The sequence below is a fragment of the Equus quagga genome, chromosome 9 (genome assembly GCF_021613505.1).
Source record: "Equus quagga isolate Etosha38 chromosome 9, UCLA_HA_Equagga_1.0, whole genome shotgun sequence".
NCBI lineage: Eukaryota > Metazoa > Chordata > Mammalia > Perissodactyla > Equidae > Equus > Equus quagga.
The window spans coordinates 22,013,857-22,033,882 of record NC_060275.1 but is presented as its reverse complement, the minus strand read 5'-3'; the positions used below and the strand labels follow the sequence as shown (position 1 = coordinate 22,033,882).

The 20,026-nt window shown below is 36.7% G+C and overlaps 1 protein-coding gene and 1 long non-coding RNA gene across 6 annotated transcripts in view; one reads left to right on the top strand and one right to left on the bottom strand.

Annotated features, from left to right (window-relative positions):
• Positions 1-1,355: 1,355 nt before the first annotated feature.
• LOC124244911 (uncharacterized) lies at positions 1,356-2,893 on the bottom strand. 2 transcript variants are annotated; one of them, XR_006890148.1, is made up of 2 exons: positions 2,783-2,893; positions 1,356-2,093 (listed from the first exon to the last, which is right to left on the bottom strand). It is a non-coding gene; the product is annotated as an uncharacterized LOC124244911 (long non-coding RNA). The 2 variants fall into 2 exon arrangements; XR_006890147.1 differs by having other exon boundaries at positions 2,591-2,865.
• A 51-nt stretch (positions 2,894-2,944) lies between these two features.
• Positions 2,945-20,026, top strand: part of POLI (DNA polymerase iota) — a 29,205-nt gene continuing 12,123 nt past the window's right edge. The window contains exons 1-7 of one of the 4 annotated variants that reach the window (XM_046672093.1): positions 2,945-3,034; positions 4,495-4,617; positions 6,783-6,947; positions 11,504-11,656; positions 13,521-13,757; positions 18,606-18,784; positions 19,590-19,681. In XM_046672093.1, the coding sequence (XP_046528049.1) occupies positions 4,581-4,617; positions 6,783-6,947; positions 11,504-11,656; positions 13,521-13,757; positions 18,606-18,784; positions 19,590-19,681 (863 nt within the window). In that variant the 5' untranslated portion in view covers positions 2,945-3,034; positions 4,495-4,580. Of the gene's footprint in view, positions 3,289-4,494; positions 4,618-6,782; positions 6,948-11,503; positions 11,657-13,520; positions 13,758-18,605; positions 18,785-19,589; positions 19,682-20,026 lie in introns of all 4 variants that reach the window. The other 3 variants (XM_046672091.1, XM_046672092.1, XM_046672094.1) reach the window with 3 other exon arrangements.

The following is a 20,026-nucleotide window of genomic DNA, read 5'->3' as shown; positions in this document are numbered from 1 at the left end:
CCTCCTGGTTCTAAAAATGTCATATTTATAACTAAAAGCACATATCTGAAGACCAATTCTTTATTACAACTGAGGACCTTCAGCAGAGGAGGGAGTTGGGAGCAGGATGGTGTAAACACTACTAGGCCAGAATGCCCCAACCTTGGCCCAACTGGCTCCTTGGGCTGGATAATTCCTTGTTGTGAAGGGCTATCCCGTGCATTGTAGGATGTTCAGCAATATCCCTGGCCGCTACCCACTAGATGCCAGTAGCACAGAGCTCCAATCCCCCACATATGACCACCAAAAGTGCCTCCAGATATTGCCAAGTATCTCCTAGGGGACAAAATGGACCCCACTTGAGAAGACCAAAGAACATACAAAACCAAGCCCTTTGTGCCATTGCCAATTCAAATTGTTCCTTCGACCCCACGATCAACTTCTACCTACCTACCTACCACCAACCTAAAATAGAGACACTCACAAACACCCTCACACTCTTAATGCTGAAGCCCTTGAACATTGTCAAGAGTCCTCCCTCTGAACCATGTGTGGTCAACTCAGCCAGGAGGAGAGAAGCAGGCACTGCTGTTTCCCACCTCTCACTGACATGGGTGTTCATGCTTGTCACTTTTAACATATGTAAATTCATAATGTCTTGACTTCTGAAGCACTAAAATATTTCCAGTTTCTTTATCTACTAGCCACACTCTGCAGACCCATGCTCCGTCATGAATATAGTTTCAATCATAATTTTATTTACTTAAATATGCTTATTCTACCTTGTGTTTTTCTCACTTGGCACTTAAATATAATATTATGATCTAGGCTCAAAATATTTACTTCCTGAAATTATCCTAGATTAGAGTCCCTTAATTAAAATGGGGGGAAAGGATTTATAGAATTAAAAAGAAAAAACAAAAAACAAAAATGCTTTCCCTAATTCATCCCACAACAAGCAACACATATTAGCTCATATAATTTTCTTTTGATGCCTCCTAATATATTCGAGGAATGTTTATTCTCCGTACTCCAGGTCGTCTGGTGTTTGAAGCACCAAGGAAAATGGGCAGAGGGAGAGATTTCCTCTATGGAAGAAATATTATTAATGAATTCTTCTCTATGGAAAATTCTGAAAAATGAATCTACCATTACTAACTTTGTAATCTTGAATAAGCACCTTAGTCTCTGCTGGCTTGTTTCACCTTTGGTAAAATGAGAATAGTGATTCCTACCCTCTAGGGCACATTGAATGAGATAATCTGTTCTAAACCTTAGCTCTGTGCCCAACATATAGGTGGTTTAATAAGTCATTTTCCGTGCCACCTCCCTTCTTTGTCCCCAGTACCAGCTAAATAATTTGTGAGGTCTAGTGCAAAATGTAAAGGACGGGTCCTTTATTCAAAATTATTAAGAATTCCAAGACAACAGCAGATCATTGGACCCTGTGTGGGGCCCTTCTAGTTAGCTCTGTTATTGCATAGGTTGTATACACTCATAAAGCCAGCTTGGCTTGCTCCCCTAGGGTTTTCAAAGTTCCATTTGTCTATCCTTTTACTAAATTAAAAGCCACTTTTCAATGTGACAACTGACAGAGAAATAAACGCAACTAGAGAGGGCTCGATTATGTGTTTTGTTTTTCAGTGCTGGCTCACTTTTACTCAAGCTGCTGAGTGTTAACGAGCCCAGGACTCTTAGAAAGGAGCTGTTTTAATTTGCCATGGTATTTTAGAGGTGTGTATCATTCTCAACATGGAGGAATTAAAAAGATACCTTCGTTGTCTACAAGTAATTGGACCCTTGAAGAGAGCCCAAGAGGCACTTAGTGACCAAAGAGGTATTTAATTCAAAGGGTCGAAAGCTCTTTATCTAGACTTATCAAACAGCACTCACAAAGAAAGCAGTATAGTTCTAAATCAGTGTCTTAGATCCTAGACTGGAGACTTTTAAGGAACTGGTCCAGATGTCTAAGGGTAAAATACCCAAAGAGGAAGACTTGGGTCTCCAAACCAGAGCCCCGGCTCTGCTCGTTATTCCTTCTCCTTTATGGACGCATCAACATGTCCTTCAAAGGGTTTCTCAATGTTCTCACATCCTGTTTACAAGAGCAGATCCTGTAAAAAACAAAATGTGTGTGAATACATGTATATATGTATACAAACACACCCCTCCCACACCCACACCCAGGCACACAGGCATCTTAACAGAAGGCAAAGAGAACTAACATTTATTAAGCACCTCCTCGGTGCCAGGTGCTTTATATACATTGGAATATTAAAGTATATGTTAGTTTTCATACATTCATTCATTAAATCTCAAAACACCCAAGACAGCTTTTTTCTTTTTTCCCTTTTTTTTTTTTTACAGTGGAGATACTGAGGCTCGGAGCAGTTATGTAACCCGGCCCAGATCACAGTTAGCAAGTTGGACGGTCTGGATTGGGGATTTTATGACCTCAAAGCTCATATACCAAAATCCTATTCAGTTTAAATGATTAAAAATTCAGAGTTCCAATTTGTCACAGTATCTGTGAATCAAACAACAAAGAAAATGCAACAAACCTCAACATATTTGCTAATTTTATTAGTTTACATGACCACCTTGCTCTTACCATAATTTCCACCCTTTCCCCGACTCCCATCATTATAAATCATTCAGTTTCTTAGGGCTGGCAATTTTGCTAACGCTGATTGGGAGGCCACGATGGCCTCTCAGAAAAGATTAAAAGGTAACATTTGTGGTGTGGAACTAACACCGAAGCCCTCAAGAAAAAAACGAGCAGTTTGGGATGGCAATTCCTCACTTCCGGCCTCGACTCGGCAGGAGGGAACTTCCAAACGTGGGTCGGGATGACTCCCAGTCCGCGATTCCCTCCCGGCAGCTGGCGCGTCGGCCCGGACCGCGCAGGCGCCGGGGCGGTCGGCCCACGGTTTCCCTGGAGACCGGGCGGCAGCGGCCGGAAGCTGCGCGGCGGTTGGCCTCGGCTGGAGGGAGAAGCTGGGGGTGGAGCCCGAGGAGGAAGGCGGCCGCGACCAGGAAGAGGAGGCGGCTCGAGGCATGGAGCGGGCGGAGGCGTGGGCCGGAGACTCGCCGGGGACGCCGGAGCCTGAGGAGCTCGGCGGCCTTCCTTGGTGTAAATGAGAAGGGCGGGGCGGGCGGACACCAGGGCGGCGGCGGTGGCCGTTGGGGTGTGACGGTCCCCGCCCCGCTCGGTTCCTTTCCGTCTTCCTGGCTGCGCCGAGAACCACCCTGCATTGGTGTTTTGTAGCTAAGAGCAGGAGAGGGATGGTTTCGTCCAGTAGGAATAGGGTGGGTGCGACAGGGTATTCGTCGAGGGTGCATTTGTCATCCTTCCACCCGCCCGCCAGAAGCCTGAGAGGCTCGGGGCGGTTCAAGGTGCAGAAGTGGAGAGCCTTGTCGCCCGCTTGGCACAGGTTGGGGCCTGGCCTCAACCCGGCCTGGAAGGAGAGGCTGGAAACCGAGGCCGAGGCCCGTCTGCTGGGGCTGCCTCGCCCGGTGCCCGCTTCCAGCCTCTGGGCTCTACCTTGTGCCGCCCATCCCCAGGGCGTGGGGCCAGGGCTCTCCTTGCTTGCCCATTTATTATTATTATTAAAGTTAAATTTTGAAATCATTTTAGGTTTACAGAGGTTGCAGAGATAGCTTTTCCTAACGATAATCTCTTACATCGCCGTGATACATTTGTCAAAACTAAGAAATTAACATTGGCATAATATTATTAATTGAAGTGCAAGCTTTATTCCGATTTTACCAGTTTTTTCCACTCAATTTTTTTTTTACTGTTCCAGGATCCAAACCAGAATGGCACATTGCATTTAGCCTACTTTGTTTTAACTGGTGTTAAGAGCTGTAGTCTCCTGTCTTATCCCTCCCACCCATGGCATGAACTGCTTTTTAAAGTGCAAGAAATATTTACTCATTGTTTCAGTTTAGCGAGTATTCGTTGGTGGTTTGTTAAATGTCAGGCACTGTTCTTGGTACTGGGAATTCAGCACTGAATCAGATAATCCTGCTTTCCTGTGGGCGCTAAATACAGACCACTGGGACCCATAGGTTCTGTCTTCTGCTGTTTTGTATTTCTGATTTTTGTCTTTTAGTTTAGGGACATGCCACTTGGAATAATTTTTGTTGGTTGAAATCAGCGTTTAAACTCGTTTGCCCCCTCTGATTTACTCTAAATTTTACTGTAAACTTCCTAGTGGTAGGATTACCTCTTACATCTTCCGTTATTGATCAATTCCTCAAATTTATTACTATCCTGAGAAAAACACAGCGCACAAAAAAATGCTAGTAACAGGACTGAATACTCTACTGTAGGTGGAGTTTCTCTCATGTTTGTAATTTTTAGATGCTTTGACGCAATACCTCCAGGAAAAATCTTTTAAAGTCACTCTACATTCTTCTTTCTCAGTTACCATGTTTTAAGGAATGTCAGTTGCTCAGGGATGATAAGCAGCCTAAATACGTTTTGTATTTTTTTGCGTATTGTGCATGCAGTTCATGATCAAGTGGTGCCGGCAGGAAGTTCTTCATTCAGAGTCATAGTACACGTGGATCTGGATTGCTTTTACGCACAAGTGGAGATGATCTCAAATCCGGAACTAAAGGGCAAACCTTTAGGTAATTCTGGGCATTGCTAATATTTTCATAGTATGAGAGGATTAGCTACTCATTTATTATGTTTATTATATTCTTATTTATTAACCGTATTAAGAAAGATTTGGAAGCACTTCTTAAAGGTGCTTTATAAACAGTGATCTATGTTTCACTACTAGGTGTGTACTTTATAAGCCTCATTTATTGAATGGTGAATTTGAGGCAAGTAGTATGGTCAACTGAACAACTGAACAGAGACCGTAAGAAACTTCTAGTCTTTTTCCCAATGTTTGAAATTTTACAATCCTCTTATCTCAAAAACAACCTCTTTACTTTTATTACATTTTGATGGAAGCTTTCAGCTATCTTCCCCTTTTGAAATTAACTCTTAAATTGTGTGATGTCTGACAAAATAGTTAGATTTTGAACAGAACCCTAAATATTAAGGCATATGTAGCAAGCTTTCTGTAAAACACAAGTGTCTTTAAATAAAAGGCAAAGAGAAATTTTACATTGAGGATTTACTTATTAATATGTTGCCTTGTTTTAACATTTTTATTATTTCTTAAAATGGAAAAGTAATTTAAATTTTCAAAAATTTCTTTTACGCGTGTAGTAAGGACTTATCTTTTAGTATAAGCTTAAAGAGCAATTTTGGTTCACCTGCTGCTGCTCTCTTGTGCCTGGTTTGGTTGTGATAAATCCTAGTTCAACCCAGCCTAGTTGATTTACTAAAGAACAAAGGGATCACTAGCTTTTGGTACTCCAAGCTTGGGCTAGGATCTTTCAATTTTCCTAAGGGTGTCAAGAAGTTAGGATTGGGGGCCTAAGTTTTTTCCTGAATGCATTTCTAATTGGTAGCATTGTCACGCAAGATGTTTTATAGAAAATGCTTGAGGGCGGGCTGCGTGGCCGAGTGGTTAAGTTCGCGCGCGCTCCGCTGTGATGGCACAGGGTTTGGATCCTGGGCGCGGACATGGCACTGCTCGTCAGGCCACGTTGAGGCAGCGTCCCACATCCCACAACTAGAAGGACCTGCAACTAAGATATACAACTATGTACAGGGGGTGTTTGGGGAGATATAGCAGGACAAAAAAAAAAAAAAGAAAGAAAGAAAATGCTTAATAAAAAGGTATTGTGTAATTAAGACAGGAATGAATGAGTATCCGGAAGTGAGGGATGTGATGATGAAAGTTTCTAGGAGAATGCATAAGTAGACTTTCAGCTATACTCAATAAACATATGACTAAACGTGGGCTGGTGACATATAGTGGTGGTCCATATAATTCAGCATTAAAAGACTGCTCTTTCAGTTGAGGATGTTACCAATCTGACTTTTTATATAGTTCACTGATAAATCTTAAATTACTACTTTTGACCCAATGTTCTGTTTTTGGGCATAATCTGAAATATCAAAAATCTTTATGTGAAATAATGTTTCTTTGCCTTGTTTATGATATCAAAATTTTAGAAACAAATGTCTTACATTAGGGGAATGGGTGTAACCTTATTTTCCTTCTTCTTCTTTGTGTTTTACGTATTTTAAGTGAACGTTATTTTTATAATGGTAAAAAGTAGTCGACTTGTGTAAAGAGAAGAATAATTTTAGCAATGTTAAGCCACCAGTAAACTAGAATTTGATACATTCTGTAGATGACCATAATTTAATCATTTTTGATAATGAGGAGGGCTTATAATGCCACCTCACCGTCTGATCTTTTCTGCAGATTACTATGAAGAACAGTCCAATAATTAGAACATTTATTGGGGGGAGATCCCTAATAATTATAATAGAACTTTGTTTTATAGTCATTGCAAAGTTACTCAGAAGGTGAGTTTTTCTAGCAGCAGCCAGTAATTAATTGTACCTAGTTATTTTCATCTGCTGTATGTTTTGGTAAAAAATGGCCTAGAGTTATATACAGAAAAAAATCCTGGAAGGATTTTATTTATATCTTTTCGCTGAAGATTCCATACAATATATTGATATATGGTAATTTTTGTCAAATTCTACTCCGTAGAATTTTGATGAATGGAGTTGACATTTTTTAATTGAGATAGACCTTTTTATTCTTCTCAAAACAAATTGCATTACAACTTACAATTATAATATGGAATTAATAAATTATATTTTAAGATATTTCTTCAGTCCTGCTCAATTTTCTCATAAAATGTTTATTTTTTTATAGGAGTTCAGCAAAAATCTTTGATGGTTACCTGCAACTATGAAGCTAGGAAACTTGGAGTTAAGAAATGTATGAATATCAGAGATGCAAAAGAAAAATGTCCACAGCTGGTGTTAGTTAATGGAGAAGACTTGACTCGTTACAGAGAGATGTCATATAAGGTTACAGGTACAGATTATGAACAATATACTTTCAGCATTAATTTTTATATAGGATGCCTAGTCACTACATGAATCTTTTAATAAGTGTAAAATGCCATCAGTCACTTCCTTTTTGTGAATAACTTTTTATTTTGGGTCTTGCCTGCTTTAAAAAAATTTTTTATGTGAGAGATGACTTTATGTATTAAGAGTAATGTTGACAAAAAGAGTATAGTTGGAAGGAATTTGAATTCTGTCATGACTAGTGTTTATATAAATATGAGAAAAAATATAAAACAAAATTTAAAAGTGAGAAAAAGGGAAGCTGTACCAAAGAAAGCCAAAGATTTTTAATTTTAAATGTCAAATTTAAATAAATTATGAAGAAATATGCTGTACTCTAATGCACTAATGGTAATTGGGAGAAGCTTCTGTAATGTTTGATTAACATACCTAAAAAGTGATCTAAGAACTATGAGCAAAAATAATGGGTAAATTAATTTTTTCTTAGATTTGTATATATATTACTAAATATTACAGTGTAGATAAACTCCTCATACTAAGGTTTGAGTTTGAATCTTAGTGTTTTAGTTCATTACAGGAAAAATGAAAATGTATGTACTGGCATATTGCAAATATATATAATTTAAAAATGTATAAGAGGGGCTGGCCTGGTGGCATAGTGGTTAAGTTTACTTTGCTTTGGGACCTGGTGTTTTCAGGTTTGGATCCTGGGCACGGACCTAGCACTGTTCTTCAAGCCACACTGTGGCAGCATCCCACATAAAATAGAGGAAGATTGACTCAGATGTTAGCTCAGAGCCAATCTTCCTCATCAAAAAAAAAACAACAGTGTAAGAATCAGCCTTTTATTTTTTTGCCATTTTTTATTGTTCTTTTGTTATTTGTAGTAGTTTTCAGATGAAAGGGTTAAATACCATAATATCCAAAAGCTCTTACAAATTAGTAAGAAAAAGAAACTCCAGAAAAATGGACAAAGGATAGGAATAGGGAGTTGACAAAATGAGCAAACCCAATATCCAACAATTCAGTGGAAAAAGAATGCTCAAATTCATTAGTGGCTCAGAAAATTTGAATTAGTAAGATATTATTTTATATCCATCATACCTGCCAAAAAATAATGTGAGAAAAAATAGAAACATAAAATATTACAGGCATTCTAGAAACATTTTTTGAAATTAAAGATATATGTTATATTCTTTAACCCAGTGATATCACTGCTGGGAATTTATCTAATAGAAATAAAATCATAGGGGCTGGCCCGGTGGCACAGCGGTTAAGTGCTCACGTTCCGCTTCTTGGTGGCCCAGAGTTCTTGGGTTCGGATCCCGGGTGCGGACTTGGCACCGCTTGGCAAAAGCCATGCTGTGGCAGGCATCCCACATATAAAGTAGAGGAAGATGGGCATGGATGTTAGTTCAGGGCCAGCCTTCCTCAGCAAAAAGAGGAGGACTGGCAGTAGTTAGCTCAGGGCTAATCTTCCTCAAAAAAAAAAAAAAAGTAAAAAAAAAAAAAGAAAATCATAAAAACATATGTACAAAAATGTTTATTGTAGCATGGTTCATAATTGGTAAAAATATGGAATGAAAACCTGTGCTCATCAGGATAAGAATGACTAAACACGCTAAGGCTTTTATGATGAAATATTATATAGCTATTAAAAAAATGCATTGGTGCTGTATTGTTTGACCTATAGAAGATATGCCTTGTTGTTGAGTGAGTAAAAGGAAAGATGCAAAAACTTGTATCACATTTTTCTATATGTGTAAAACAGTGGTCCAAACCCCTCCTCCCACATATATGTATGTGTCTATAGATGATCAAGAAGAGAGACTTGAGAGGATATGTACTAGGTTTCTAACATTGCTTAACTTCTGAAGGGGAAAAGGCAGTGCTGAAATGAGAGGAAGGGGCAAGAAGCGTTAGTCAAGCAAAAAAGAGAAGACTCCAGTCCCAAAATATCACTTGTGTTTCTATGCCAAATTGTGTATGTGTCTGAATATTACGAAGTTAATTTTTAGTGTACACAGAAGCGGTTATATAACACATAAAGTTGTGCATTTGGCTTTATTCTTGGTGATCTTTCATATCATTCCTACAGCTCTTGCTCATTCGTTTTAATGCCTTTGCGGTATTCCACTGTATTTTGTTCCATACTTATTTAACCAGGTTTTTAGTGGTAGGAAGACAGTATGTACATTTTATGCCTATTGTCTCTACATAATTATTACTAGCACCTTCTGTCATTCAAAAAATGTCTTGTTTTGGATGATAAATTATATGGTTTCCCTGATAGTGATGGATTATTAGGCTGTTACCAGCTTTTTACTCTTACAAATACATGCTTCCATAGACGTTTTCATATAGAAATTTTGGCATACTTTTATGGGGATATCCATATGGTAAGTTCCTACCTGCTAGATCAAAGGTAATTTGCATTTAAAATTTTGAATACTGCTATATGTTGCACTTGAAGTTGTCCCAACATATTTCTAGTATGTATGAGTGTGTTAGATATTCTCAAATTGTAAAGATTTTGCTTGGTAGGTAAAAGAAACAGTAAAGTCATTGTTTTGACTTGCATTTCTCTATGAGTAAGTTTGAGCATTTTTTCATACATTTTTGGTCATTTATATGTATTTTTTCTGTGAATGGCCTATTCACTTTGGCCTATTTTTCATTTGGATTGTTCATCTTTTTTCTAACTGGTTTGTGTCATTTTTTTGGAAGTTAAGGAAATTAGCCCTTTGATGGCCATATGTTATAAATATATTTCCAATTTGTATTTCATCGTTTTTATGTTATTTGTGGTATCAGACATACCAATCTTTCTTTTATGACTTCTGTGCCACTGCACCTTTTCACAGTGAAAATATCATACTGAAAATTTAGTGAGTAAATTTGACTTTCTACACTGATTTTTATAAAGTATCTTGAAAGAATTAAAAATGCACTAATAGCAAGAAATATTCTAAGCATGATTTGTGCATTGATAAAGTTATTTTGTTAATTTTTCTCATAGTATTTTCTGAATTGATGTAGGCAGATAGCCTATAGTCCCATACTGAATTTATCTTTGATCTATTTATGGTGTATAACCTTATTGTTTATGCTATATTTTTATTCTACAGTATATATACTTTTTTGTCTAGATAGTTTTTTTTCTCTAATTATGAACTCCTCTCTTTGGCCTTGCAAAAGTATATGTAAAAATAAATGCATCTTGTTTATGAAGTTGACAGCGAAAAGGAGATTAACTTCAGGAATGGGATAAGTGATTTATCCCTGTGACCTAGTAATAGAACCGATATAATCAATCGATATTTAGTGGTCCACCAGGTTTGTGCACAATTCTATATTTGACTTGTTTTTCTGTTTAGTACTTAAAACCTTGTCCTTTATTTTTCTTATACAGTATTGTTTTGATATACTGTTTTATTTTCTACCTGTTCCTCTTGGGTATCTGGTATATACTTTTGAAAAAAAATTGCAGAAGTTGATGAGGGAAATGCAAAATAATTCTTTTATAATGATCAGACATATTGTCAGTCTCTCCTCAGGGTACACAACTCGTTTTTTCCGGGTAGGTCAGAAATGATTTTTGGTGGTCACCAGGTCACATTATTATCTTTGTTGTTTTCTCCTGATAGTATCAATATTGGCATTAATAAAACAGGTATTTTTCATATTTGTGTAAAAAACTGATTGTGGAATGACATAGTCCTTTTATTTCTGAGCTTTCAGATTATAGGACTTTAAGAACCTATGCATTTTTATATAATAAGAGGCTAATAATTTGTTTTCTGATGTCCAGCTGGTATTAGTAGGTGATTCAGAGACAAGTAAATCTTCTTGATGATTTCAAAGTTTTTATTAGTCTTAATCCTAAAAAGTGAGAATTGACACCTCAAATCTTGGTTCAGTTCAATTTAGTAGACATTTGACTTAAGGATTAGGTATTGTGTTAGATGCCGGACATTCAAATACGTGTAAGTCCTGGTCCATCTCTGCCCTTAAGGAATAAGCTGGAGGATGACTAATCAAAATATTGCATCATAGTGTATTTTGGAAATTAAGTGACTTTTCTTTTTGTCTCAATAATAATTGGAAATTTTAAATTTTGTTTTATTTTGTCTTTTTAAAACTCTTGTGGAAAGTATAGCTAGACTATGTTATTACTTGTTTTTAGTTTTCTAGGCAGACTATAATATATTCTTTGATGCACTGGTTCAAGATCATAATTAACTATATTTAATATAGTATTTCATATACTACAGCTATAGAAATTGTAGGTATAGGATATTGAACCAAGTATATTGCTATGAGTATCTGCCCAGGGAATGTCATTTTTAGACTTATTTTGTTGGAAAATATTGCTTTTATTCAAAATGTGCAGGAAAAAAAATCTCAGTTAACTGAAGACTTTGTTAAAGATATTGTGGAACTGTGAATATATGTAAAGCCTTTAACAAATATTTGATATATTTTTTAAGCATAAAAGAGTTAAATTTATTATAGTTATAACTTTATTTACATCTGTCCTCCAATATTATTTCAACTTAGAGTTGTTGGAAGAATTTAGTCCAGTTGTTGAGAGACTCGGATTTGATGAAAATTTTGTGGACCTAACAGAAATGGTTGAGAAGAGACTACAGCAGCTTCAAAATGATGAACTTTTAGCACTGACTGTGTCAGGTCATGTATACAATAATCAGTGTAAGTAGGTTCTTATTCATTCTATTTAATAACTAAAAGTACATACATTTCTTGATGTTCAGTGAGTTCGGTGAGTTGACTGTGTCTTTCTGAAAGTCTTATGGCTTTTGTTGGAGGGATAGCCATACTTCAGTAATCTGTCTAAGATGACTAAAATTAGGTATTGCTTGCTATTCCATATTAATCAGGCAGAAAATGAGATTTTGATGACATGTAGTTTAATGCACCATGCAGTTTTCAATTCTCTGACACTGTCTTTGTGTTACTGTTTTTAAGAGCTGTACCTCTTTAGGTTATCCTTAAATTATAGGAGTTGGCTTGATAATATGCTTTTTAGAATAATTTTTGATTCTCCTAAAACTATCTTTAAGCAAAACTTTGAGGTAGTCTAAATTTGCTTTTGTTACCTCTTTTGCTTGTTCCTTTCTATCCCCCCAAGGCACCAAGACCCTCATGTTGCCCTCTGACTTCCGGAGTTCCCCCTTGTCGAAGCTTATCCAGGCCTACCTACCATCTTTTGCCAGCTCCTATTTAATTAGGTCAAATAATCGTTGCTAACTCTTAGCAAGAAAGCAAAATGGTTCATCTCCTTCACATAGTAAAGTATAAATGACTGATGGTCTTTCCAGGGATATTTGTATTTGAAAATAAGCTGCAGTCAGCTCCAGTGAATATCCAATTACACTTTCAAACCTCTTGTGACTCTACTGGTGACTTCCACATCTTACCACTTAGAAGACAAGCTACTCTGCTGTTGTGTAAGGCTTGCCCTGACCCTCTTGTTCCTAGGTGTCAGCATGTGCTTCCTCTTATCCCCACTTTTGGAGAGCTGGTGATCAATCTCCAGTCTAGTTCTCTACCTCCTTGATGTTAAAGAAGAAAAGATGTAGAGCTACAGTTCTCTTCTAGAAGAAGACGTGATTCTTTTCATGTGTCTTTTGTATCTGTGCTTTTTTGTCACTTACAAGGGCTGAGTAGCAAGAAGGTTCCAAATGTATTTCTATATAATTTTTCAAGCAAACTTAGACTTTATGGTTAGAACATTTTACAGAGAGCTAGGTTTTATATCCTAAAAAGAAAATGTCTAATTCTTCATGAATTCTTTCTCCTCCCCACAAGATTTTGTTAAAAAATTTTTTCAAACCTACAGAAAAGTTGACAGAATAGTACAATGAGAACACTTATTATGTCCTTCCTTGTAGATACACCCGTTGTTATCATTTTGCCACATTGCTTTATCTTGCTCTCTATTGATTGACCAGTGAGACATTTGAAAGTAAATTACAGACATCATGACACTTCATCAGTAAATACTCCTGAGGATAAGGACTGTCTCATATAACTCTAGTACCATTTTCATACCTAAGAAAATTTGTTTCTGTATAATTTACATACACTTTTTATAAAAGATCTCTTAAACTATGTACAGATCCAAAATTGTTTTCAGTAGCACATATAGCTAGCGCATAAAGTTTAGATTCAGGCCTTTAAAGCTGTAACGTTAGTTTTCTTATTAATGTAATAGTTTTATTTTTGTGCTTACTTATAGGTAAACATGAGTAAAAGTTTTACTAATGTCAGTAAGAATTTTTTATGAGATCAGTTTTCATGATTGTTAATCATTAAGCACTCCCACTATGCATTCACTGGCACAGGCCCTTAGAATTCACTTGTGGTAGTTGTTTACTTTTCAGAATTCCTATGAAGAACAAAAGAGATTAGTTAAGTGGGTGGCATTATGGTGGTGTTGGCAGGGGAGGGGGGTGGGCAGTGGATCAGCCCTGTGTCCTTTTTAAACTCATTTGTAAAGAAGAAAATTAAAAATTTTCGTGGTGACTTTTAACAACCGTGACTGTTTTTGTAGTTGTAAACCTGCATGACGTCTTGCACATCAGACTACTTGTTGGATCTCAGATTGCAGCAGAGATGAGGGAAGCCGTATATAATCGCCTGGGTCTCACTGGCTGTGCTGGAGTGGCTTCTAATAAATTATTGGCAAAATTAGTTTCTGGTGTCTTTAAACCAAATCAACAAACAGTCTTATTACCTGAAAGTTCTCAAGATCTCATTCATAGTTTGAACCACATAAAGGAAATACCTGGTAAGACAAATATATTTAAAAAGTATATGTTGGTTTTATTGTATTGCTTTAATTTTAAAAATTATAGATACATGTAATTAATTCTTAGAGCCTGTGTATTTGGCTCTTGGGAGGAAACCAGAAAACCTAATGTTTTCTAGAGGGAATCTGTATTAGGAAATATATGAAAGTACTTTTCTGGTTTCACCTACTTTTGTATAGTTTGAATATGATCATGAAAGTTATAACCTGGAAACATATGGTCCTTTATTTCCAGTTCCTGGTTCATACTCTTATACTGTACATTGCATCTAGAGAGGGGAGTTCATCTTTTACTAACTCTATTTTGGGATTATATATAAAATATTAGGGCTACAAGGGACTTTCCAAAGCATCTAGGCCAAGTTTTTATTTTAAAGATGAGAAACTTGATTTTCTTGAGGGGTGCAGTGGTCTATTCATGTCGTGGAGTGAATTTGTATCTTTGTAGATCAAATATGTTTTTATAGACCATCAATAATGGATATGTTAAACTTCATTTCTATAGCATTGTTGGGGAATAAGATGTTATAGTAGAATTCGGTGGAAGTGAATTTCTAAGACAACTGACACTTAACCTTTAGATGTCATATCTTCACCTTTTTAACTTATGTTTGTGTGATTCCAAAATGTGTCATACACTGCCTTGCCTTCCTTAATATAGCAGAATTGTAACTTGAGGTTTTGTGGGTGATTCAGAGTCTGCGTTTTGAAGAACAGTTACTATGCCAGGCTGTAATAAATTAAGAACTGTATGCTGATACATAACTTATTACTCAGCTTTACTTTTTTGAGTTCTTGTATTTGTTTTTCTTACAGGCTTTCTCTTTTCTTGCTTATTGCCAAATTGCCAGCTCTCTTATTTTTCAGCTGTGAAAATATCTGTCACTTCACTTTAATAATTCGCCCTACATACTCAATGCCTTTGATTTACTTCTTTTACTGTACAAGGAAACCAGATAACTGTAGAATTAACTTATAAAAAATGAGAAGAGTAAAGGGGCACTAAAGTGAGCATTTCTCTGTGATAAAGTATGACTGAGTTTAGTGCAAGAACTTTGTCATAGGAGTTTTGCTAATGAGAAGATTGTTTTGTTTGTTTGCTTTCTGGTTTTTACTTGTATTTTGGATGGTAAATATTGCCAGATATGACTTGTGGATAAATGTGGGTGTTGTATATAGGAATTGTTTAGGTTGGCTAATAAGCACATGCTAATGAATTTTAATTGCTTTACTGACAGTCTTTCTTTACATGAATAATAACTGTGATTCTTGGACACTTCCATAGTGTTACGTAACAGGTGGTGAAAATTTCATTTTATCAAGACAGCATTTATTGGTTGTCTCTGTATTCATTATATTATACTAAGGTTGTTAGGTTTTCAAAGTGGTTCATATATAGCCATGTACTGCATAATGATGTTTTGGTCAGTGATGGACTGCAAATACGATAGCGGTCCCATAAGATTATGATCGAGTTGAAAAATTCCTATGGCCTAGTGAAGTAGGTGTTGTAAAGTCATAGTGCAACGCTATACTCACATGTCTGTAGTGATGCTGGTGTAAACAAACCCACTGCACTGCCAATCATATAAAAGTATAGCACATACAATTATATACAGTACATAGTACTTGATACTGATAATGAGTGACTATGTTACTGGTTTATGTATTTACTATACTATCTTTTTTGTAGTTATTTTAGAGTGTACTCTTTCTACTTATAAAAAAGGAAAGTTTACTGTAAAACAGTATGCTGTGTTAGGCTAGCAGCAGCCTTGTACATCTTGCATTTACCTCATCTTTTGATTGCATCCTTTTCTCTTGTACTTAACTTAATCTTGTGTTGTTTTATTCATCATGGCCCCTAAGCATACAAAATCCACTGCTAATGTTCCCAGTAAGAATCTGTGTCAAGTACTTGACTTAGAAATGAAATTAGAAGTTATTAAGGACTACTAAGGTGGAAAACCAATGGTGGTTGTTATTGCTCGCTAGTCAGGCACATCCCATTCTGCCACAGCTACAATCTTGAAGAACAAGAAATAGTGATAGAAGCTGTTAAAGGATCCACTTCATTGAAGGCAATGAGACTAAAAAAAATTTGAGAAGGGCCTATATCAGACATGGAGAGACTTATAATGACTTCGATTGAAGACAAAGCAGAAGCATATCCCTTTCAGCACCATCACGATCATGGCCAAAGAAAAAAGTTTGTTTGCAATGTTGGAAAGAAAAAGTTGGACTCAACTATGATGTTGACTTTACTGCTGGCTGTGGGTGATTTAAACGAGTAAAGAATCATTGTTCCTTACATAATGTGAAAGTGAATGGTGAGTCTGCAAGTGCTGCTGTGAAGGCAGCCGCAGAATTTTTGGAAACTACATGAACTGATTGTGGAGGATAATTGCTTGCTAGAGCAAATATTCAATATGGATGAGACCTCCCTGTTCTGGAAACAGATGCCTCAAAGGACTTTCATTCATAAAGAAGCTAAGTAAAGGCCAGGTTCCAAGGCTTTTAAGGACAGTATAACAGTCTTGCTTTGGAGACAATGTTATAGGCTACAAATTGAAACCCTTTGTGATCTGGCATAGTAAGAACCCCAGGGCCTTCAAGTATATCAGTAAGAACACACTGCCAGTGTACTACAGAAGTGATAAGAAGTCATGAATGACTTGGCTCCTCTTCCAGGATGCCTTCCTGAATTGCTATGCCAGCAAAATAGAGAAGTACTGTTTGGAAAGTAACATACCTTTCAAGATTTTACTTATTGTTGATAACGCTCCCATACGTCCTCCTCTTATTGGTGATCTTCATCCCAATATTAAAGTGGTTTTTCTCCCTCCAAACACCACCTCTTTGATCCAACCACTGGAACGAGGAGTTGCAGCAGCTTGTAAGGGCTTACTACCTGAGGAGGACCTTTGCCCAGGCTGTGGCTACAACTGCAACTGAGAAGCAGAAGACACTGAGAAGATACTGGTACGATTCTGGAAGGATTATAATGTCTCTGACTGCATCAAGAACCTTGCTTGGGCATGGGGTGATGTCATTAAGCAGTGTATGAATGGCATCTGGAAGAAGATACTCAAGAGATTCATCTGCGATTCAGGATTTGCTAAGGATGAGGAGGTTGCAAAAATCAACAAGGCTATCATTGAGATGGCAAAACAACTTTAATCTGAGTGTGCATGAGGATTACATTGAGTTCCTAGAGGTGGTTCCTGAGGAATTTACTAATTACTTGTTGGAACTGTAACAGGAATGCATAAATGAAGAAGAGGCAAGAGAAAAGGAAACTGCAGGAGAAGTTGTTTGCCCCAAGAAGATTCAGTGAAGGTTTAATAGAAGCTTTTGCAGACCTCAGCAAGCTCCTTAAAAAGTTTGGAAACATGGAGGGGGCTGCCCCGGTTACACAGTGGTTAAGTTTGCACGTTCTGCTTTGGCGGCCTGGGATTCGCCGGTTCGGATTCCAGATGCAGACCTACCCACCGCTTATCAAGCCATGCTGTGGCAGGTGTCCCACGTATAAAGTAGAGGAAGATTGGCATGGATGTTAGCTCAGGGCCAGTCTTCCTCAGCAAAAAAAGAGGAGGATTGGTGGCAGATGTTAGCTCAGGGCTAATCTTCCTCAAAATAAAAAATTTGAAAACATGGATTGCCAACACTGAAAGATTTTATTAATAAAGAGGAATATTCACGGTATGTTGTCTGCTTATGAGCAAATCTATGATAAAAAAAGAAACAAACCAAGCAAACCACCATGAACATATTTCTTAAAAAAGTGACACCTCCTCAAGAACCACCTCAGGCAGATCCTTCAGGAGGTATTCCAGAAGAAGGCATTGTTATAGGAGATGACAGCTCCATGCGTGTTATTGTCCCTGAAGACCTTCCAGTGGGACAAGATGTGCAGGTGGAAGACAGTGATACTGATGATCCTGACCCTGTGTAGACCAAGAGAAATGTGTGTGTGTCTTAGTTTTTAACAAAAAGGTTTTAAAAGTAAAACAAATAAATAAATTTTAAAAATAGAAAAAAGCTTACAGAGTATATAAAGTAAGAAAATATTTTTGTACAGCTATACAATGTTTGTGTTTTAAGATAAGTGTTATTACAAAAGAGTCAAAAAGTAAAAATTAAAAAGTTTATAAAGTAAGAAAGTTACAGTAAGCTAAGGATAATTTATTATTGAAGGAAAAAATATTTTTTAATAAATTTAGTGTAGCTTAGTTGTACAGTGTTTATAAAGTGCACGGCAGTGTGCAGGAATGTCCTAGGCCTTCACACTCCCTCACCGCTTACTGACCACCCAGAGCATCTTCCAGTCCTCTCCCCTCCATTCATGGTAAGTGACCTGTACAAGTGTACCATTTTTTATCTTTTATACTCTATTTTTACTGTACCTTTTCTGTGTTTAGTTATGTTTAGTTACAAAAATACTTATCATTGTGTCACAGTTGCCTGGAGTATTCAGTATAGTAACATGCTGTACAGCCTAGGAGCAATAGGCCATACCATATTGCCTAGGTGTATAGTGGGCCATGCCATCTAGGTTTGTGGAAGTACACTCTGTGATGTCCACACAGCGACAAAATCGCCTAATGACACATTTTTCAGAACATATCTCCGTTGTTAAGCAACTCGTGACTGCAGCTCAGAGGCTGTGAGCAGAACAACTACTACCTGATTTTCAATAAAGTTTGATCATAGCAAAATATTAATTATGGAATTTAAAGATTTGGTTGATATATTTATAATATTTTAATTAGTCTTATTTTAGGAGATAGCACTATGGTAACACGCTGTGCATTTCTTTTTGTTTAGGTATCGGCTATAAAACTGCCAAACGTCTTGAAGCACTGGGTATCAGTAGTGTGCGTGATCTTCAGACCTGTTCATCCAAAATATTAGAAAAGGAATTAGGAATTTCAGTTGCTCAGCGTATCCAGAAGCTCAGTTTTGGAGAGGATAACTCTCCGGTGATGTCTTCAGGACCACCTCAGGTACATAATAATGATATTTTTATTGAGTACTGGTTGTCGCATGTGAAATAAAGAGTTCTAGTTTTAGTACTGTGTTCTTACTGTTCTAGTTTGCTTATTAAGTTAGTACATGATCCGTTTCCTATGAGAAGGCTAATTTCTTATATTAGATTGGTATTCCTAAATTGAATCTATTTCAAGTTAGCCACTTTGATTACATACTACTTAATTTTGGTAGCCTATATTGCATATATGAAGCAAAATATTTTAATTTTTAGAAAGTCTTGTTTTCAGAGTAGTCTTACGACTCAGGCAATGGAGAAAGATAGAGTCAGCCAGTTAACATTGATATTTTTCCTGTGTGACAGGTACTTTACTAAGTGCTTTATATACATTAGCCCATTTAGTTGTCACAACAAACCTTCGAGGTGTAGGTAGTACTATTGTTTGTTCGTACCTTTTTCCCTCCTTTTCTCCCTCTCCCATTCTTTTTTTAAGATGAGGATACTGTACTTTAGAAAGGTTAAATAATTGTGTAAGGTTAAACTGATTCAAGTCCTAGGAGATTGAGCCTTGCCATAAGCATACAATAAGCATACTTGGAGGTGATGCTAGAGCTTTATAATTTTCTTGACTTCCAGTGCACTTTCTAGTAGAGTACAGTACCTTGCAGATAAAAAGAGTTAATATAGAAGTGAACTAAATGGCTCAAACTAAGCACAAGAGGTAAGTTAGTAAACAATGTGTTAAATATTTGAAATGTGCACTGATCATTGGATGTGCTTGTTTGAGTTTACAATAATCCTTATTTGTGCTTCTTTGGTAGTCCTTTAGTGAAGAAGATTCATTTAAAAAATGTTCATCAGAAGTTGAAGTTAAAAATAAGATTGAAGAACTACTTGCTAGTCTTTTGAACAGGTGATTTTCCATTTTGCCATATCATCCTATATATTTTGTATATGGTATATAGAAAGAATACTTGATGTTCTATCTTGGAATTTACAGATTAACTGGAGACTAAACGATGTAAGATAGATCATTTGTCACTGAATTTCTCTACATTATAAACTATTACAAAGATAATAACAGATGCTCTTTGTAGTAGTTAATCCATCTACTTCCATTGTTCTTAATTTTAGTAAAATTGTGGTTATACCGTGGATCTTAGCTGCTGATAGTTACCTAGGGAGTTTTATGGATATCTCTGTAATCTTTATACCTATAAATTGGTGATGGTTGAGGATAGGAAATAATTAAGAGCAA